We start from the raw sequence: 16,534 nt of genomic DNA, 5'->3' as shown, positions 1-16,534 counted from the left end.
ATCATCAAAATACTTCAAAAATTTAAACTCTTTTCGTTTCATTTTGGAAACGTTTGAAGCGATAAGATACAGAATTAGTTTATTTGTCCAAATTTGTAATAAAGGATACATGTTTGGCTTCTCATAATAAAACAAAATAAATTAATACATTATTAAAAGGATTTACCAATAATTCATATGTTATTATCATCGAAATTAGCAAGTAAACGACTCGAATAGAGGTAGGACTATAAGCTCAGCAACTCATAACTAAACTGTCCTACATAGACTGCAGCTCAAAGCTGAAAGAGAGGGGGAGTGTAATTCCGATAAAGAATAAAATTATGCAAAGACTTATTTTTGGCCGGCAGCTTCGAATGGTTGAACAATTTCAGCTTCAGGTGTTTGCGCGTCTTGTTGTGAAGAAGAGTGGCTTGATGTTTCATGCTGCACGTTAGCAGGAGCGGCTGTCCATTTGGCAGTGAGAGCAGTACCCATCATCGCGTATATCTTGCTACTTAATTCCGAGGGGTTTTCAGGCTACAAGATCAAGAAGTAACCGACCAAAGTTCAAAGAAATCAGTAAGAATGAATTCAATGTGTTCGTTAAAACATGCAACAATTAGGAATAGAACTCACAGTGAAGCCACTGGAAATTAGAGCTGTGTCATACAGCAGGTCTATGGCCTTCTGAGCCTCAGGATCGTCAGGGTTGCTTCTGCAAGCTATCTGTACTCAGACAAAAGGGATCAGTGATCATTGAACAGTCGTGCTTTTATTTCGATAGGAACAAGAAAGCTAATAAAAAAGAAAAGTTAAGACTCACATTCAAATCTTTAATTATGGAATGCCCTGGATTGATTTCAAACACTCTCCTTCCTCTCATGAAATCCAAGCTAGTTGTATCGCCAAGTGTTTGTGCCTTCATCAACCTGCAGGAAAACGAAAGTTTCTTTTTTCTATAAGATCACAAGCATGAAGAAAAAAATTCAAGTGTAGATAGCTTTTGCCTACCTTTCCATGTTGGCAGACCATCCGAATTTCCCTGACACCAGAACGCAAGGGGAGGCGCTAAGACGGCTGGAAATCTGAACATTAGCAACCTTATCGCCCAACCTCTTCTTAATCCAATCACACATGTGGCCGAATTCCTGATTGATTACCTTCTCCTTCTCTTCATCCTTATCACCTGCAAGGATGATTTTCCTCTGAGTGAAAGAAAAAAACCAATAGAAAAGAGTGGCAGTATACTATTCTATAATTAAAAATAAGGAAGAAATGACTGACATAGCTGGAATTTATACATCAATGAAAGGGTAGAATGACTACCTAGATCTAGGTCTTCCTTGCTTATGTCAACAAAATTCTTTTCCTTGTAAGATTTCAGATTCTGGATAGCTATCTCATCCATAGGATCAACTAAAAATAGCACCTGAAAAATAAGAAATTCATGAGGGCGAAGTTAGAACATCACCAAACTAATAAAGTTTATTTTCAAGGATGACCATGCTCAACCACAGATTTTTTGTGTCAAGTAATCCATCCATATGTTAAGTACCTCATAATCCTTCTCAACAAGTCTCTCCAAGAAAGGCGTATTCCTAGCACTAGTCAAGTTGTCCGCAGCAATATAGTAGATATTCTTTTGTTCAGGTTTCATACTCTCAACATACTCATCCAAGCTAATAAGCTCATTGTCAGCATGTGAAGAAAAGAATCGCAAAAGTGGAGCAATGCGTTTGTGGTTTGCATTATCTTCAATGCAACCTAACTTCAAGTATTTGCCAAAGTTCTCCCAGAATTTCTCATAATCCTGAAGTTACAAGAAAAAGTTGCCATCCTCATTAAAAAAGATTTTGATGAGTCAGAAAATGAGAAGAACCACAAAAACTATTATTTTCAAGAACACCAGATTTGTTGCCAAAAAAAAAAGACTTACTTCTTTGTTTTCACTCTGAGAGATGCCAAGTATCATATCAAAGGTTTTTCGAACTAATCTTTTTCTCATGATACGCACCTAGAGAACAACTGAGAAATTAGCAATGGACGTACTTATCGAGTAATACATTTTCTTATGAAATTTATAATTTGCATAAACACTTACAATACGACTCTCTTGAAGGATTTCACGCGACACATTCAAGGGAAGGTCATTTGAATCAACAACACCCTTCACGAAGCTCAAATATTTTGGGAACTGATAAAAACATTACAGTGTCAGTAAAGTAACAATGAAGCAAATCAACATGTTCAGGATGCTAATCCATACCAATTCCCCATCAAAGTCATCAGATATGAAGACGCGTTTAACATATAACCTAATATTCTTGGTTTTTGAGTTAATAATTTCATCCTTCTTGAAAGAGGGCACAAAAAGAATGGACCGAAATTCCACTTCGCCCTGAAAAAGAAGAAAACCATCAAATGGCAACCAAAACATCCATAAAATATAAGCAGGAAAATTAAATTATTCAAGTTTGACATATTCAGAAAAAGAAAAAGGTTCTTTGAGTAAAAAGTAAGCATACCCACTAGTACAATTTGCCAATTATAACAAAAAAAGATTAAGCCAATTATATCCTAAGAACACTAATAAGATTCTCACAATAATAAATTGACATCTACAAGTGGAAACCTGTAATAATTAACTTCCACAGCACAAGGTCATAGTAACTGAGCTTATCACCAATACAATGTGCCAGATAATAATTTTGGAGCAGAACTTAATGAAACAGTTTAGAACACAACAATTTAACACTCCAGAATTCACTCACAAAATTGCCTGAAATATTAAAGAAGTTGAACCTATTGATAAACTCTCTGTAGGAACTCAATTTAGAAGTTTTTTTTTTAAATCTGAAATTCTTTCTAGCAAAAGTGAGGCCTACGCATGTATATATGACAAGCTCTTTATTTAAAAATCTTCATGATTAACTAAAATGCTGGTGGGTGGTAGAATAAATACCTCAGTTGTGAAGTGTGAAGAAGCTAACGGATCAGCATATTCATCAAAAGTCGTCTTGTAAAATGCATTGTACTCTTCAGTAGTCACTTCTTTAGGATTTCTTAGCTGCGGAAATGGAATATTTATTACTAAAAAACAGTTACTATAGTATATTGGATAATTTTATATCTCAGGTAATGCTCACCCATATAGGTTGGGTTTCATTAGTGAGATCCCAATCCCAATATCTTTCAATGACTTTCTTAGTTTTCTTCTTCTTCTGTAAGGATTGCAACAGTACAAATATAGATAGACAAATTATGAGTAGAAAGTTTCTAAACTATGTCAAATCACAAAGTTACCACATTATGCTCCATCAACTCAACATTTTTATCACCCATCTATTAAACAAAATCTATCTGTTAATTCATCGAAATGGAGACTCATACACTCGAAACACGTAGGTTAAATTTTGATTCTGGAGCTACGAAATTACCATGCAAGAATATTAATGATGGTATTTTGCTTCATTATTGACCTTGCACACATACTTTCTTGCATTATCTTCCATTAATTGTCATATTAAGAGTGACTTGCATTGTGTTCCATTGTTACAGTGAAAGATAATGCAAGAACAGAGTCGTAACTTCCATGAGGTCAGAGAGGCAACTGCCTCATGGCTCAATCCAATGAAAGGCCCATTTTTTTTAATTATACTCAAAAAAATGAGAGGCATGGACCTTAAATGGCCTTTAAACCTATTCTCACGGCTCTAAGGCACACACCGACGCATGCCTCTTCTTTTCACGCAATTTCTTCTCCAGTGTTGCTTTTCTTTGCATGTGATTTCTTCTCCGGTATTCTTTCTACTAAGGCACGGATCTACTAAATAAGAAGTAATCATAATCTTCTTCTTTCACCATCTTCTTCGCCTTGCAACACGTGACACTAATTGTAACCTAATTGTGCAATTATGACAGTTTGCGTGACTTAATCGTGTCGATTCTCGTAGTGGCTATCTCATGCGACGCGAGCTGGCGGTTGACCTTTGCTCGGGTGACCTAATTGCGTAGCACGGGGCTATCGCACGCTATCTCAGTCGCTTATGCAAACTGTGACCTAATTGCATGGTTGTTACTACTTGTCGCCTTGCTAGTGCCTACAGTCACCGCATTGGTCTCCGTGTTACAGGATACACTAAATAGATTATCAACGTGATCGATTGAGAAAGAAATAGTCTAATAATTGGATTATCCAAATTTGATAAATATTTTTATCACTAAAACAACTAGACGAATAGTATTTATATAATTATTTTAAATATTTGATGTAATATATTTATTTTTAATTTATTTATATATTTAGTATATATGTTATTTATAAATTAAATTTTATTATTATTTATCATAGTAAAAGATATTTTTTAACATGCGTTTTAGGTCCCGTCCAACATAAGACTCTGTGCAAGAATACTAAGAGTAAGAGTGACAGTAATGTTTGGATTTTATAAATCTAATGTAATTGACGTGAGTTTTATAAACCTATTTTGGATGTTGGATTTAAAATAATTTTAAACGAAAAAGAAGAGGTCAAGAGAGAGGTACACAACACCTCTCCGGATACCTGCGTAGCGCGCACGCGTGGGGCATGGGCCCCACACATACTGTTATCAGTTACTTAATTTTTTTAAACAAATAAAAAATTTAATCAAAATGCCATTTTTGACCGTGACTATTTCAAATTATGTTACAAAATTATAAAAAAAACAAAAAATTTAATCAAAATGTCATTTTTTTTTTACCATGACTATTTCAAATTATGTTTCAAAATTAGTGGGACCTAATATAAAATAATTTTTAAATTTTATGATTATGGGAGGGGTTTATAAAAATTATGATTTTTTTATTTTTATGTGGCAATGATATAATAATTTTATAATAAAATTAGATATAGGTTCAAGATTATGAATACCCTAATGATAATTACCTAATACTACACTAATCATAACTTTTATATATATATATATATATATATATATATATATATATATATATAAAAAAGGACAAACAAACAATCAACCTAAAACCACTATTTGAATGAGGAACCAATGACAAATGACTTTTGAATTTTCAAAGTCCTTGAATTCAACAGATTGCACTAAATGACAAAAATAATTTATTTCCACTGGATATTTTAGATACTTAGAACCCGTTGAAACAAACTAAATAAATTAAACAATTACCAAGACGAATTCATTTTACTTGGTAATTGACCTTGCACCACTTAATGATCACCTAATACAACAACCACCAACTACCAACCATCCAATATCAGCCTACCAATGAACATGCAAAAGGCGATATCACTCATTTCACCGGTTTCACAGTAAGATACAGGCACCATGAACACATTAGTGATGGGTACATGAGGATCATCAAATCTAGTGCACATCTCACTGAAGAAATTTATGGAACCATAAAATTCCGTGGAGGCACTGAAAAAATTCTTCAGTAATTGTATGTGCCTATAAATTAAATGCTCCTACGATGAACCAGTGCCATAGAGATTTCTTTGAGGTTTCAGAAAAGTTGCAAAAATAGTTAGTCATGTCCTGAATCCATTGAAATTTCTCCATGATTTATGAACACTTGTAGGAACTCAATTGTTGCCAATGTAGTCTTCTCAAGGCGGTGTGATGATTAAAATATGGAATGTTACCACATAAAGTTTTGGGATCGAAACTCGGTGTGACCGAACATATTTTCTCTCATGTCTTATCATTTGCACTAATAACTAGTAGTCTGATTTACCTCTTCAGTATTGACCTAGAGATGGATTGACAGAGGTACGACGAGCTAATCACCTTTTGCCACATGATTGTTGTCAATGTAACAAAGCTAAAAAGGACGATAAACTACATGAAGTAGCAAAACTCTTGTTTTGTGGTCTTCATCTGTTTCTGATAGACTTTTGTTGCCATGGGAGAAAATTTCTTTAGTTACACAGTTTTCCATGAAGCTCCAGAGTTAACAAGCTTGATATAAGCATTCTTAAAATCACCAAAGAACTTCTCCTGATCAACTGCATAAAGTTTTATCCACCTGCAATAAGTCAACAAATAATTTGTAATTTATACGAGAACATCCACTAGGGTACAGTCATTTACTGCTCTCCAAGATAGAGTGGAGGAAGACCTTAAGCATTCGTCATCATCTGCTATTGCTCGATCTGATGGAAGCCCAATCATGCTTGACATACCGGCTTTGGGGAGAAAAAGAGGAAACAAAGTATCCTCAGTGAAGATAAAAAGTAAATAAAGCAAGTCCAGATTGTGGTAAGAGTGTCATTTGCAAATGCATGAACTGCCTTGGTAGGCTATTGAACTTTGATTTACTCAGGGAAAAAATAATAAAAAAGAGTAAAACAAACTTGAAGACAAAACCACTCACCTGAAGATGCCCATGGTTTTTCTAGAAGTATTTTGTAGTAGGCATTGTCGAAAATAACAGGACTGCCAAATCCCTTGCCTCCAATCGTATGTGCTCCAGATAATGCAACTAGTTCTTGTGTCCTGCAACATACTTGCATATTTATTTCCTTATTTCAGCAAGATATAAACATTTTCATATTTATGATTAAGGGTGAGAATAATGAATTTTGAATCTAAGCATAACAATTCATAGGTTACGTGTCGCAAATATTATTGTATTCCCATTTATAGATTTTGCAAATTGGTATCATGTAAGTTTCCTTGGGATGAACTAAAAATTAAACCTGTCATGTAAATGCAGAACTCACGAAAAGCCTTTCTTCAAAAAGCACTCCTTTAGACCAGAGGCATCTAGAGTTTCTTCAGGAAGCCTTCTTTCAGGATCTGGTGTCCTAAAAGGATTTATATCCATTCAGCTAAGAATTGAGCAGGATCAACTATTTCCATAACTAGAATAAGGAAATATAGAAGAATCAACTTGCATTCTTGAAGTTGTTTTTATGGCCAATCTGCCACATTGTTGACATGGTATTACCATCTGAAGTCTATCTTAGCATTTGGTATTTAGCGATGCAAAGTTCGATAAGTAACAAAATGAGATAGGACCATGCACCTTACATCTATCCGACCTAATTGAAGAGGAATAGTTGGTCCTCTACAGAAAGAAACCGCCTGAGCACCAGCTACAGCAATTAGATCCGCCCATGATACTAGACATCAAAAAACCTATGTTTATGAGAAAAAAAAAAATCCATACAAAAGAATTGATGTTTTCCTGCTGCAGATCTATACCTGGGTGAGTTTTTTCAATCTCCATCTTTGCTTTAGTCAATACCTACAAAGACGTGACAAATTGGAGCAAGGATCTGAAAATCAATAAGTAGTTTTAAAGCACTCTCACACTAAAGGATAATGATGCATCTGTCTATACCTATGTGTATCAATGTTCATGGCTAAGCATTATAAACATGTCAGCGTTTGAATTGTTTAAAATAATTATATGCACAAGTATCCACAAATAACAATGGATGATATAGTTCTTGTTGCAAAAAGATTACTTTGACTGATTTGTTAAGACCAACGTTTTCTGGTCTCTCAAGTTCATATACTATAGAACCATTCATTCCACCTGTACAAGATAGCACAAATAGAAGTTGATTAATAGTAATTAAAAAGATTATCCAAAAAACCATAATTTAGAGAAGGTAAATCATTGTTTTTTTTCATTTAGATTCACAGTAGACATTCATCATCTAATAGATGGTCATAGAAATGATTACTGTTGTGTAGTAACCTGAATTGTCGCCTGAATCAAATGTCCCTGCATCATGGAAAGCCAGACGTAGCATTCCAGCAGCTTTTGCCTTGGTCATAAAACTGCTCACCCCATTTTGAATAACCAATGCTTCTTCTCTGATGTCAATCCTAAAGAAACAAAGAAATCCTTAATTATAAAAACTACAAAGATATTCCTATTCAAGGTTTCGATGCACTGAATTAAAAAGCAAGGTAAACTAGAAGGGAGAACTTGATTTTGTAAATCAGAGAAACAAATTGATTTAATCCCTCCGAACTTTTTTTTTTCTCACTTAACTGCCAAAATTGATAATTTTGATTAGAAACCATATAACCGCACATGCCTTAAGTGTGTATTCCCAACATGTTTGTTTCTCTATTAACAAAATCATCAACAGATCACATAAAGTATTTTCTGCTTTGTATATTTTATTTAAGCTAGCACCTTGATCAAGTCATTATCTTGATAGGAAAACAAGGTAGTCCTTAGAGAGATGGGCTAAAATTTCCATGTAAACTGATAGATTACAAAATAGTTTAGCATCTTATAAACCGACACAGTACACTGATTCCTTGCTGGAAATCATCTACATGAACTTCATCCCTCCTTAATTGATTTGAATAGTATCTTTTAATAAGGGATTTTTTTTTTGTATTTCAGAGATTTTCTTTGTTTATTCTACTCATGTACATATTCTTTTAGTAATATATGCTCACTTGCCTTGTGAAATAAAAAAGAATTAACTGATCCTTGAACTGGTGATTCCAAAGGATCTATGCAAGATTAAAAGAACATATAAGGACGAATATCTAAGGAAGAACCAAGTGCTTCATATCACACTTACGCTTTAGCAATATGGTACTGAGGAAACATGAAAGGAAGAGACAATGCCAAGGTAAGCCTTCTTCTTCCATAGGATGACAGAAATTTTCCTGTACCTTCACCCAAAACGTTATGCGTCAGAATTTCTGTTAAGACTACTAAAAATCATAGAAAATTTAATAAAGTAAATAACCAATTTTCTTAGTATAAACTGTGATCCAGTGATTTATTAGTTATTTTTGGTTACAACTTTATGTGAGGGTAAGAAAAGTATAGAAGGATGGGTGTATCTCGTGATTGAGATTAGTACCATGAGAATACAGACAAGTTATATAACAAGATAAGCAAAATAAAAGATCTAGCATCAGAAATATTCAAAGTAAATCCAGCCCTCTTTGTTTTTGTATCACCAAACATTGGCACATCAACTTACAACATACATTAAGAAGATTGATATAGAAAGATCTTAATTGGCATGGTTAAATGCTTTCATCTTTACCATTTGTCAAAGCAATTTCCCTTGCAAGTTGCTAAGTGCAGGACACAGTTCCACTCACAAGTCACAACCAAGAGGACACAACGAAGTTCAAATAATATAGGCATCCGTATCATCCACATAAAATTGGATGCAACAGTTTTAGAATATAACAAATGGATGAATTTTCGGATATCAGATCAAAATGCAAAATAAACTTAGTCTTTATTTCCATTGTTATGAAGCCAGAACACACTGGATCCTCATCTCTGAAGTTGGTCCTTTTGACCAATCCCTCAGTTTTTTCCTCACGAAAAACAATTTACAAACACAAGCTCCGGGAACTGCAAACTCAATAGGATCCGGTAGGAAAATCGTGAATAGAAATAAATGCTTCTTCACGAAACTGATATTAGGGCAAGAAATGAGGGATATAAAAGAGCTCACAAGGGGCAGCGTCCCCGCAATTGCCGTCGGCATCCGAAGGGTCCACCTGCGCCGCGTCCGATCCGACGCATCCTGCAGGAAACGGCTTCGGATGCAACCCGCTGCTAATTCTGCCGGTGCTCGTGGACCGTCGCGGTCGCGGGGAAAACGGTCCGCCGGAGAGGTCGAGCGGCGGAAGATACAGCATGGCCGAAGCCATCGCCAGTGCCCGTTCACTACTGCCGTGCACGCTTTCACGTTGAGAGGAAGAGCAAGAGACGGCGCGTTTGTCTACCGCACAAGCCGATTTTTATCGCTTCGCTTAAAAAATATCCGCGGAGCATCACAATTTTGCCCCCGAGTGAATTTTATAATCATCAAAATACTTCAAAAATTTAAACTCTTTTCGTTTCATTTTGGAAACGTTTGAAGCGATAAGATACAGAACTAGTTCATTTGTCCAAATTTTTAATAAAGGAAACATGTTTAACTTCTCATAATAAAACAAAATAAATTAATACCATATTAAAAGGGCTTACCAATAATTCATATGTTATTATCATCGAAATTAGTAAGTAAACGACTCGAATAGAGGTAGGACTATAAGCTCAGGAACTCATAACTAAACTGTCCTACATAGAATGCAGCTCAAAGCTGAAAGAGAGGGGGAGTGTAATTCCGATAAAGAATAAAATTATGCAAAGACTTATTTTTGGCCGGCAGCTTCGAATGGTTGAACAATTTCAGCTTCAGGTGTTTGTGCGTTTTGTTGTGAAGAAGAGTGGCTTGATGTTTCATGCTGCACGTTAGCAGGAGCGGCTGTCCATTTGGCAGTGAGAGCAGTTCCCATCATCGCGTATATCTTGCTACTTAATTCCGAGGGGTTTTCGGGCTACAAGATCAAGAAGTAACCGACCAAAGTTCAAAGAAATCAGTAAGAATGAATTCAATGTATTCGTTAAAACATGCAACAATTAGGAATAGAACTCACAGTGAAGCCACTGGAAATTAGAGCTGTGTCATACAACAGGTCTATGGCCTTCTGAGCCTCAGGATCGTCAGGGTTGCTTCTGCAAGCTATCTGTACTCAGACAAAAGGGATCAGTGATCATTGAACAGTCGTGCTTTTATTTCGATAGGAACAAGAAAGCTAATAAAAAAGAAAAGTTAAGACTCACATTCAAATCTTTAATTATGGAATGCCCTGGATTGATTTCAAACACTCTCCTTCCTCTCATGAAATCCAAGCTAGTTGTATCGCCAAGTGTTTGTGCCTTCATCAACCTGCAGGAAAACGAAAGTTTCTTTTTTATATAAGATCACAAGCATAAAGCAAAAAATTCAAGTGTAGACAGCTTTTGCCTACCTTTCCATGTTGGCAGACCATCCGAATTTCCCTGACACCAGAACGCAAGGGGAGGTGCTAAGACGGCTGGAAATCTGAACATTAGCAACCTTATCGCCCAACCTCTTCTTAATCCAATCACACATGTGGCCGAATTCCTGATTGATTACCTTCTCCTTCTCTTCATCCTTATCGCCTGCAAGGATGATTTTCCTCTGAGTGAAAGAAAAAAACCAATAGAAAAGAGTGGCAGTATACTATTCTATAATTAAAAATAAGGAAGAAATGACTGACATAGCTGGATTTTATACATCTATGAAAGGGTAGAATGACTACCTAGATCTAGGTCTTCCTTGCTTATGTCAACAAAATTCTTTTCCTTGTAAGATTTCAGATTCTGGATAGCTATCTCATCCATAGGATCAACTAAAAATAGCACCTGAAAAATAAGAAATTCATGAGGGCGAAGTTAGAACATCACCAAACTAATAAAGTTTATTTTCAAGGATGGCCATGCTCAACCACAGATTTTGTGTCAAGTAATCCATCCATATGTTAAGTACCTCATAATCCTTCTCAACAAGCCTCTCCAAGAAAGGCGTATTCCTAGCACTAGTCAAGTTGTCCGCAGCAATATAGTAGATATTCTTTTGTTCAGGTTTCATACTCTCAACATACTCATCCAAGCTAATAAGCTCATTGTCAGCATGTGAAGAAAAGAATCGCAAAAGTGGAGCAATGCGTTTGTGGTTCGCATTATCTTCAATGCAACCTAACTTCAAGTATTTGCCAAAGTTCTCCCAGAATTTCTCATAATCCTGAAGTTACAAGAAAAAGTTGCCATCCTCATTAAAAAAGATTTTGATGAGTCAGAATATGAGAAGAACCACAAAAACTATTATTTTCAAGAACACCAGATTTGTTGCCAAAAAAAAAGACTTACTTCTTTGTTTTCACTCTGAGAGATGCCAAGTATCATATCAAAGGTTTTTCGAACTAATCTTTTTCTCATGATACGCACCTAGAGAACAACTGAGAAATTAGCAATGGACGTACTTATCGAGTAATACATTTTCTTATGAAATTTATAATTTGCATAAACACTTACAATACGACTCTCTTGAAGGATTTCACGCGACACATTCAAGGGAAGGTCATTTGAATCAACAACACCCTTCACAAAGCTCAAATATTTTGGGAACTGATAAAAACATTACAGTGTCAGTAAAGTTTCAATGAGCAAATCAACATGTTCAGGACGCTAATCCATACCAATTCCCCATCAAAGTCATCAGATATGAAGACGCGTTTAACATATAACCTAATATTCTTGGTTTTTGAGTTAATAATTTCATCCTTCTTGAAAGAGGGCACAAAAAGAATGGACCGAAATTCCACTTCACCCTGAAAAAGAAGAAAACCATCAAATGGCAACCAAAACATCCATAAAATATAAGCAGGAAAATTTAAATTATTCAAGTTTGACATATTCAGAAAAAGAAAAAGGTTCTTTGAGTAAAAAGTAAGCATACCCACTAATACAATTTGCCAATTAGAACAAAAAAAGATTAAGCCAATTATATCCTAAGAACACTAATAAGATTCTCACAATAATAAATTGACATCTACAAGTGGAAACCTGTAATAATTAACTTCCACAGCACAAGGTCATAGTAACTGAGCTTATCACCAATACAACGTGCCAGATAATAATTTTGGAGCAGAACTTAATGAAACAGTTTAGAACACAACAATTTAACACTCCAGAATTCACTCACAAAATTGCCTGAAATATTAAAGAAGTTGAACCTGTTGATAAACTCTCTGTAGGAACTCAATTTAGAAGTTTTTTTTTTAAATCTGAAATTCTTTCTAGTAAAAGTGAGGCCTACGCATGTATATATGACAAGCTCTTTATTTAAAAATCTTCATGATTAACTAAAATGCTGGTGGGTGGTAGTGGTAGAATAAATACCTCAGTTGTGAAGTGTGAAGAAGCTAACGGATCAGCATATTCATCAAAAGTCGTCTTGTAAAATGCATTGTACTCTTCAGTAGTCACTTCTTTAGGATTTCTTAGCTGCGGAAATGGAATATTTATTACTAAAAAACAGTTACTATAGTATATTGGATAATTTTATATCTCAGGTAATGCTCACCCATATAGGTTGGGTTTCATTAGTGAGATCCCAATCCCAATATCTTTCAATGACCTTCTTAGTTTTCTTCTTCTTCTGTAAGGATTGCAACAGTTCAAATATAGATAGACAAATTATGAGTAGAAAGTTTCTAAACTATGTCAAATCACAAAGTTACTACATTATCAGTACCTCTACATCTGGATCTTCATCACCTTCCTTTTTGGAGTCAGTTGGAGGCTCATCTATCTCAACCTTGTACAAATAAAATAACAAACCCAAGATTGTCAGAAAGAAATTGAAGTTCGAGTATGATTGCAAAAATCTGGAAGAAAGATTTAAATTAGTTTCTCAAGGTTTAGAATAATTTATCAGCACTGCTTGATCATAAATACTGTATTAACTAGTAGGCAGTTTGCAACTGGCAGTGACAGCTTGACACATACCTCTTTAGTAAAACCCTTCTCTTGCCATGTGTAGATTGGGAAAGAAACAAACTGAGAATAGTTCTTCACAAGATTCTGAATCCGCTCGGGATGAGCAAAACTTTTGTCGTCACGCTGAGTAACAAGTAACAGTGAGATTGAAACCATGACAAAGGAAACTTCACTGTCTACCAAAAACCAATACCACAGACCTTAAGATACAACGTCAGACGTGTTCCTCTAGGAAGTAACTTCTCTGGGTCAGTTTCTTCCCTAATTGTATAAGAGTTGGCATTAGCTTCTCCCTCCCATACATACTGCTTTTCAGACTTTGGATTTTTTGTTGAAACAACCACCTGTTATGCACAAAAAAATACAATACTTAACCCATCATAACTAAAAATAAACTGACTTTTACCAAGTCACGAATATTAATATAATAAAGATAAACAAGGTTCGAGATATACCTTGTCTGACACAAGGAATGCCGAATAAAAGCCTACACCAAATTGGCCAATTAAATTACTATCGACGCCAGCATCCTTGCTATCCTGTATAACAAGGCAAAACACATGAGACAACTAAAAAAGTTAAATATAGAAACATTTATAGATATAAGAAAAGGAAGAATAATGGTGCTTATACCTTCAAAGCCTTCAAAAATTTGGCAGTTCCACTTTGTGCTATAGTACCAAGACAATCTACGAGCTCTTGTCTAGTCATACCAATTCCAGTATCACTGATGAAGAGAAAATAATGTGGTTGAGCCATGGTTGTTTGAAAATGTCAAAAAGAAGTGATTACTATGGACACTTTCATTCTTCGACTGAAGTACTTACGTGATTGTAATAATTCCATTATCTTTATCACTTTGAATACGAATGTCGAGATCAACAGCATCCTTCAAAAGTTCAGGTTCCGTGACACTCAGAAAACGTAACTTGTCAAGTGCATCACTTGCATTGCTGAAATTATATTTACATTTTCAAATAACACAGAAATAAAGCAGCAGAATATCATAGCAAAGAGTATTTGCATTAATGTGAAACACACTAACAAATTTTTATGACATTGACTCTCTAGCGGTAACGCAAAAACATAGTATGTGTTCAAAGCCAGAGATATTTAATGATCATTCTTGAAGAGAGAGAAGCACAAAAAATAACAAGATTTTTCAGTTTTATAATCATCATTAATTATATTTACCTTTCTGAACATTCTACATGATTTCTTATAGAAATTTCTATATCAATGTAAATATCCTACTTCAATTGCTCTATAAACAATTTAATTATAGAATAATCAATAACCAATTACATTTACAGTTAGCAAGGCTTCTGTAGAAAAAAAAAACTTTATATATGCAGATTGCAGAATTAAAATAACAAACAAAAACCTCATCAATGTAGAGTTCCATTGCAGAAACAAAATATATAGTGCACAATAAACATGAAAAAAAAAAGGACAGTCCGGCGCACGAAGCTCCCGCCATGCGGGGTCCCGGGGACAGAGTGAAAAAAAAAAAAGTTACAAAAACGAACATAGAACTAAAGGCAAAAATACATAGTATATCATTACACATAGCAGCGGAAGAATAATTTGAAGAGAGTTGCACCGGTCCATTTGTAGCATCCATGGCCTTCAACTATAATAAAATAATTTGGGTAGGAACTTGGGAATAATAATAAGTGGAAAATAATTTATTCCTAGGCACAAATATCCAAAATGTTTTAGTGCTCTACTAATAAGAGGATATTTGTTGTTTAAATTCATAAATATCTATAGTATTAACAATATAAGTGGAGAATGTGATAGAAATTCAGTTTACCAAAACATTGGGGAATGCAAATAACATGATAACATGATAGAAATAACACCAACCTGACAAGTTCCCGCAGGAACACTTCCTTATTACTGTATAGGCTGTGTACTATGAGATCCATTAAGCGACTAACCTATTAATTACAGAGGACTCAAATAAGTTTGTATTTGAAGAAAATAACAAAATAAGCCCTTTAATTAGCATACCTCAGCTTGATACTCAAATTTCTCACTTGATGGTTCGGGTGAATCAGATGCTGCTGCAGTTGATTCAAGACGATTGCAAACAAGCATGCTGTGCCTCAAGCTCGAGTGCATCCCAAAGTTGGTCCCATTACTTTTAGGTGCGCATAGTGTTGAAAGAAACCTGTGTGGTGCAACCTCTGGAGTTCGGTATTCATTCTCAGTTACCTGACAAATCAAAAAACGCCAGTTAGATCAGTTAGTATTTATTCTTGCAGAAAGTTCGTTGCTTGACTGATGGGATAACTGGGTAGGACTAATAGTAAAAGTTCCATCAAGGGTTGACGTAAACAATATCACACCTAAAGCTTAGATTGATTCCATGTTTTCTGCTAGCATACTACAACCAATTCAATTATCTAACAGAAGAAGCACACTAACGAAAAACGTTTTCCAGTTAATTGTTTTAAAAATTGTAACTTTACATAGCCTTAAAAGAAATTCGTTTCATCTCAAAAGAATGGAACTTATGTTGGAGATTTCGAGCCTAATGAACGTCAACCACTCGTATCAATCCAAGGCCTCATCTTTCGCAAACCGCCTAATCCATTCTACCATGGAAATGGATGAAGTAGAAAAAGTTAATGTGCTCACCGAAGGAGACGAGGCGGAGAGACGAGACGCCACTGCGCGGTAGCGAGAGCCGGCGGACCGCGCCGCATGTACTATCGATCGCTTCGAAGCGCCGAGCATCTTTGCCACAGCTTGCGAACCTTGGCGACGGTGACTGGGAGGAGAAAGAGAGCGACTTGACGAGCAAAGTTGAGACGCTATAAATGGGGACAGGGTTTAGGGTTTTAGCGGAGCAGCGGAAACTTCTGGAGTAGGGTTTGGTTGGGCGGAGCTCCGTGTTCCTGCTGCGGATGCTTCCGGAGACCCATTAGGATTCCCAGAATGGCTCGACGAATCCTGGAAAAGACGCATGGTCGACGTGGCATGGTCAGATCTGTTCGAGTCCACACTACAGGAATTTCTCCGTGAGTTTTCCGTTGTCACATCTGCACCACGTAAAAATCTTACACATCTTTTTTACTATGAACAAAATCTCTAACTAATTTTTCTATAAGTCCCACATCTTTTTATTATATTTTACTTTTTATATATAAATAAAATTTAAATTCATAAATTT

General features: G+C 35.4%; 2 protein-coding genes across 3 annotated transcripts; both read right to left on the bottom strand.

Annotated features, from left to right (window-relative positions):
- Positions 1 to 127: 127 nt before the first annotated feature.
- LOC121988807 (heat shock protein 90-6, mitochondrial-like) lies at positions 128 to 16,267 on the bottom strand. 2 transcript variants are annotated; one of them, XR_006114107.1, is made up of 27 exons: positions 16,000 to 16,265; positions 15,370 to 15,573; positions 15,223 to 15,296; positions 14,181 to 14,306; positions 13,987 to 14,080; positions 13,809 to 13,892; positions 13,554 to 13,697; positions 13,363 to 13,476; positions 13,109 to 13,171; positions 12,938 to 13,012; positions 12,754 to 12,858; positions 12,051 to 12,182; positions 11,887 to 11,979; positions 11,722 to 11,799; positions 11,342 to 11,596; positions 11,115 to 11,217; positions 10,800 to 10,974; positions 10,612 to 10,717; positions 10,425 to 10,514; positions 9,455 to 10,325; positions 8,555 to 8,648; positions 7,206 to 7,838; positions 7,027 to 7,123; positions 6,698 to 6,805; positions 6,373 to 6,494; positions 6,118 to 6,184; positions 5,588 to 6,024 (listed from the first exon to the last, which is right to left on the bottom strand). XR_006114107.1 is itself a non-coding variant. In XM_042542480.1 (20 exons), exons 1-20 carry the CDS (start codon positions 16,096 to 16,098, stop codon positions 334 to 336), a joined length of 2,400 nt encoding a protein of 799 aa, XP_042398414.1. In that variant the 5' UTR covers positions 16,099 to 16,267; the 3' UTR covers positions 128 to 333. The 2 variants fall into 2 exon arrangements, 1 of the variants encoding a protein (XP_042398414.1); XM_042542480.1 differs by lacking the exons at positions 5,588 to 6,024; positions 6,118 to 6,184; positions 6,373 to 6,494; ... (13 more) ...; positions 12,754 to 12,858; positions 12,938 to 13,012 and adding exons at positions 128 to 519; positions 619 to 708; positions 806 to 911; ... (6 more) ...; positions 2,945 to 3,049; positions 3,129 to 3,203 and having other exon boundaries at positions 16,000 to 16,267.
- On the bottom strand, positions 5,588 to 9,653 carry LOC121988808 (putative L-ascorbate peroxidase 6). Its single transcript, XM_042542481.1, has 10 exons — positions 9,455 to 9,653; positions 8,555 to 8,648; positions 7,708 to 7,838; positions 7,472 to 7,542; positions 7,206 to 7,248; positions 7,027 to 7,123; positions 6,722 to 6,805; positions 6,373 to 6,494; positions 6,118 to 6,184; positions 5,588 to 6,024 (listed from the first exon to the last, which is right to left on the bottom strand). Exons 1-10 carry the CDS (start codon positions 9,651 to 9,653, stop codon positions 5,922 to 5,924), a joined length of 1,011 nt encoding a protein of 336 aa, XP_042398415.1. The 3' UTR covers positions 5,588 to 5,921.
- Positions 16,268 to 16,534: the final 267 nt, after the last annotated feature.

This window comes from Zingiber officinale, chromosome 6B (assembly GCF_018446385.1).
Source record: "Zingiber officinale cultivar Zhangliang chromosome 6B, Zo_v1.1, whole genome shotgun sequence".
In the NCBI taxonomy this organism is placed as follows: domain Eukaryota; kingdom Viridiplantae; phylum Streptophyta; class Magnoliopsida; order Zingiberales; family Zingiberaceae; genus Zingiber; species Zingiber officinale.
This window is presented reverse-complemented; position numbering and strand designations above follow the sequence as displayed.

What these genes read in the sequence shown, in the direction of transcription:
- LOC121988808 (XM_042542481.1), bottom strand. Translation starts at nt 9,653, where the DNA reads ATGGCTTCGGCCATGCTGTATCTTCCGCCGCTCGACCTCTCCGGCGGA. An exon ending in GATTGAAAAAACTCACCCAG is followed by an intron (nt 7,124 to 7,205) that starts GTATAGATCTGC and finishes TTTGATGTCTAG; the next exon opens with TATCATGGGCGGATCTAATT. An exon ending in GATGATGACGAATGCTTAAG is followed by an intron (nt 6,025 to 6,117) that starts GTCTTCCTCCAC and finishes GACTTATTGCAG; the next exon opens with GTGGATAAAACTTTATGCAG.
- LOC121988807 (XM_042542480.1), bottom strand. Translation starts at nt 16,098, where the DNA reads ATGCTCGGCGCTTCGAAGCGATCGATAGTACATGCGGCGCGGTCCGCC. An exon ending in TTCCTGCGGGAACTTGTCAG is followed by an intron (nt 14,307 to 15,222) that starts GTTGGTGTTATT and finishes ATATAATTTCAG; the next exon opens with CAATGCAAGTGATGCACTTG. An exon ending in GTCTGACGTTGTATCTTAAG is followed by an intron (nt 13,477 to 13,553) that starts GTCTGTGGTATT and finishes CTTGTTACTCAG; the next exon opens with CGTGACGACAAAAGTTTTGC.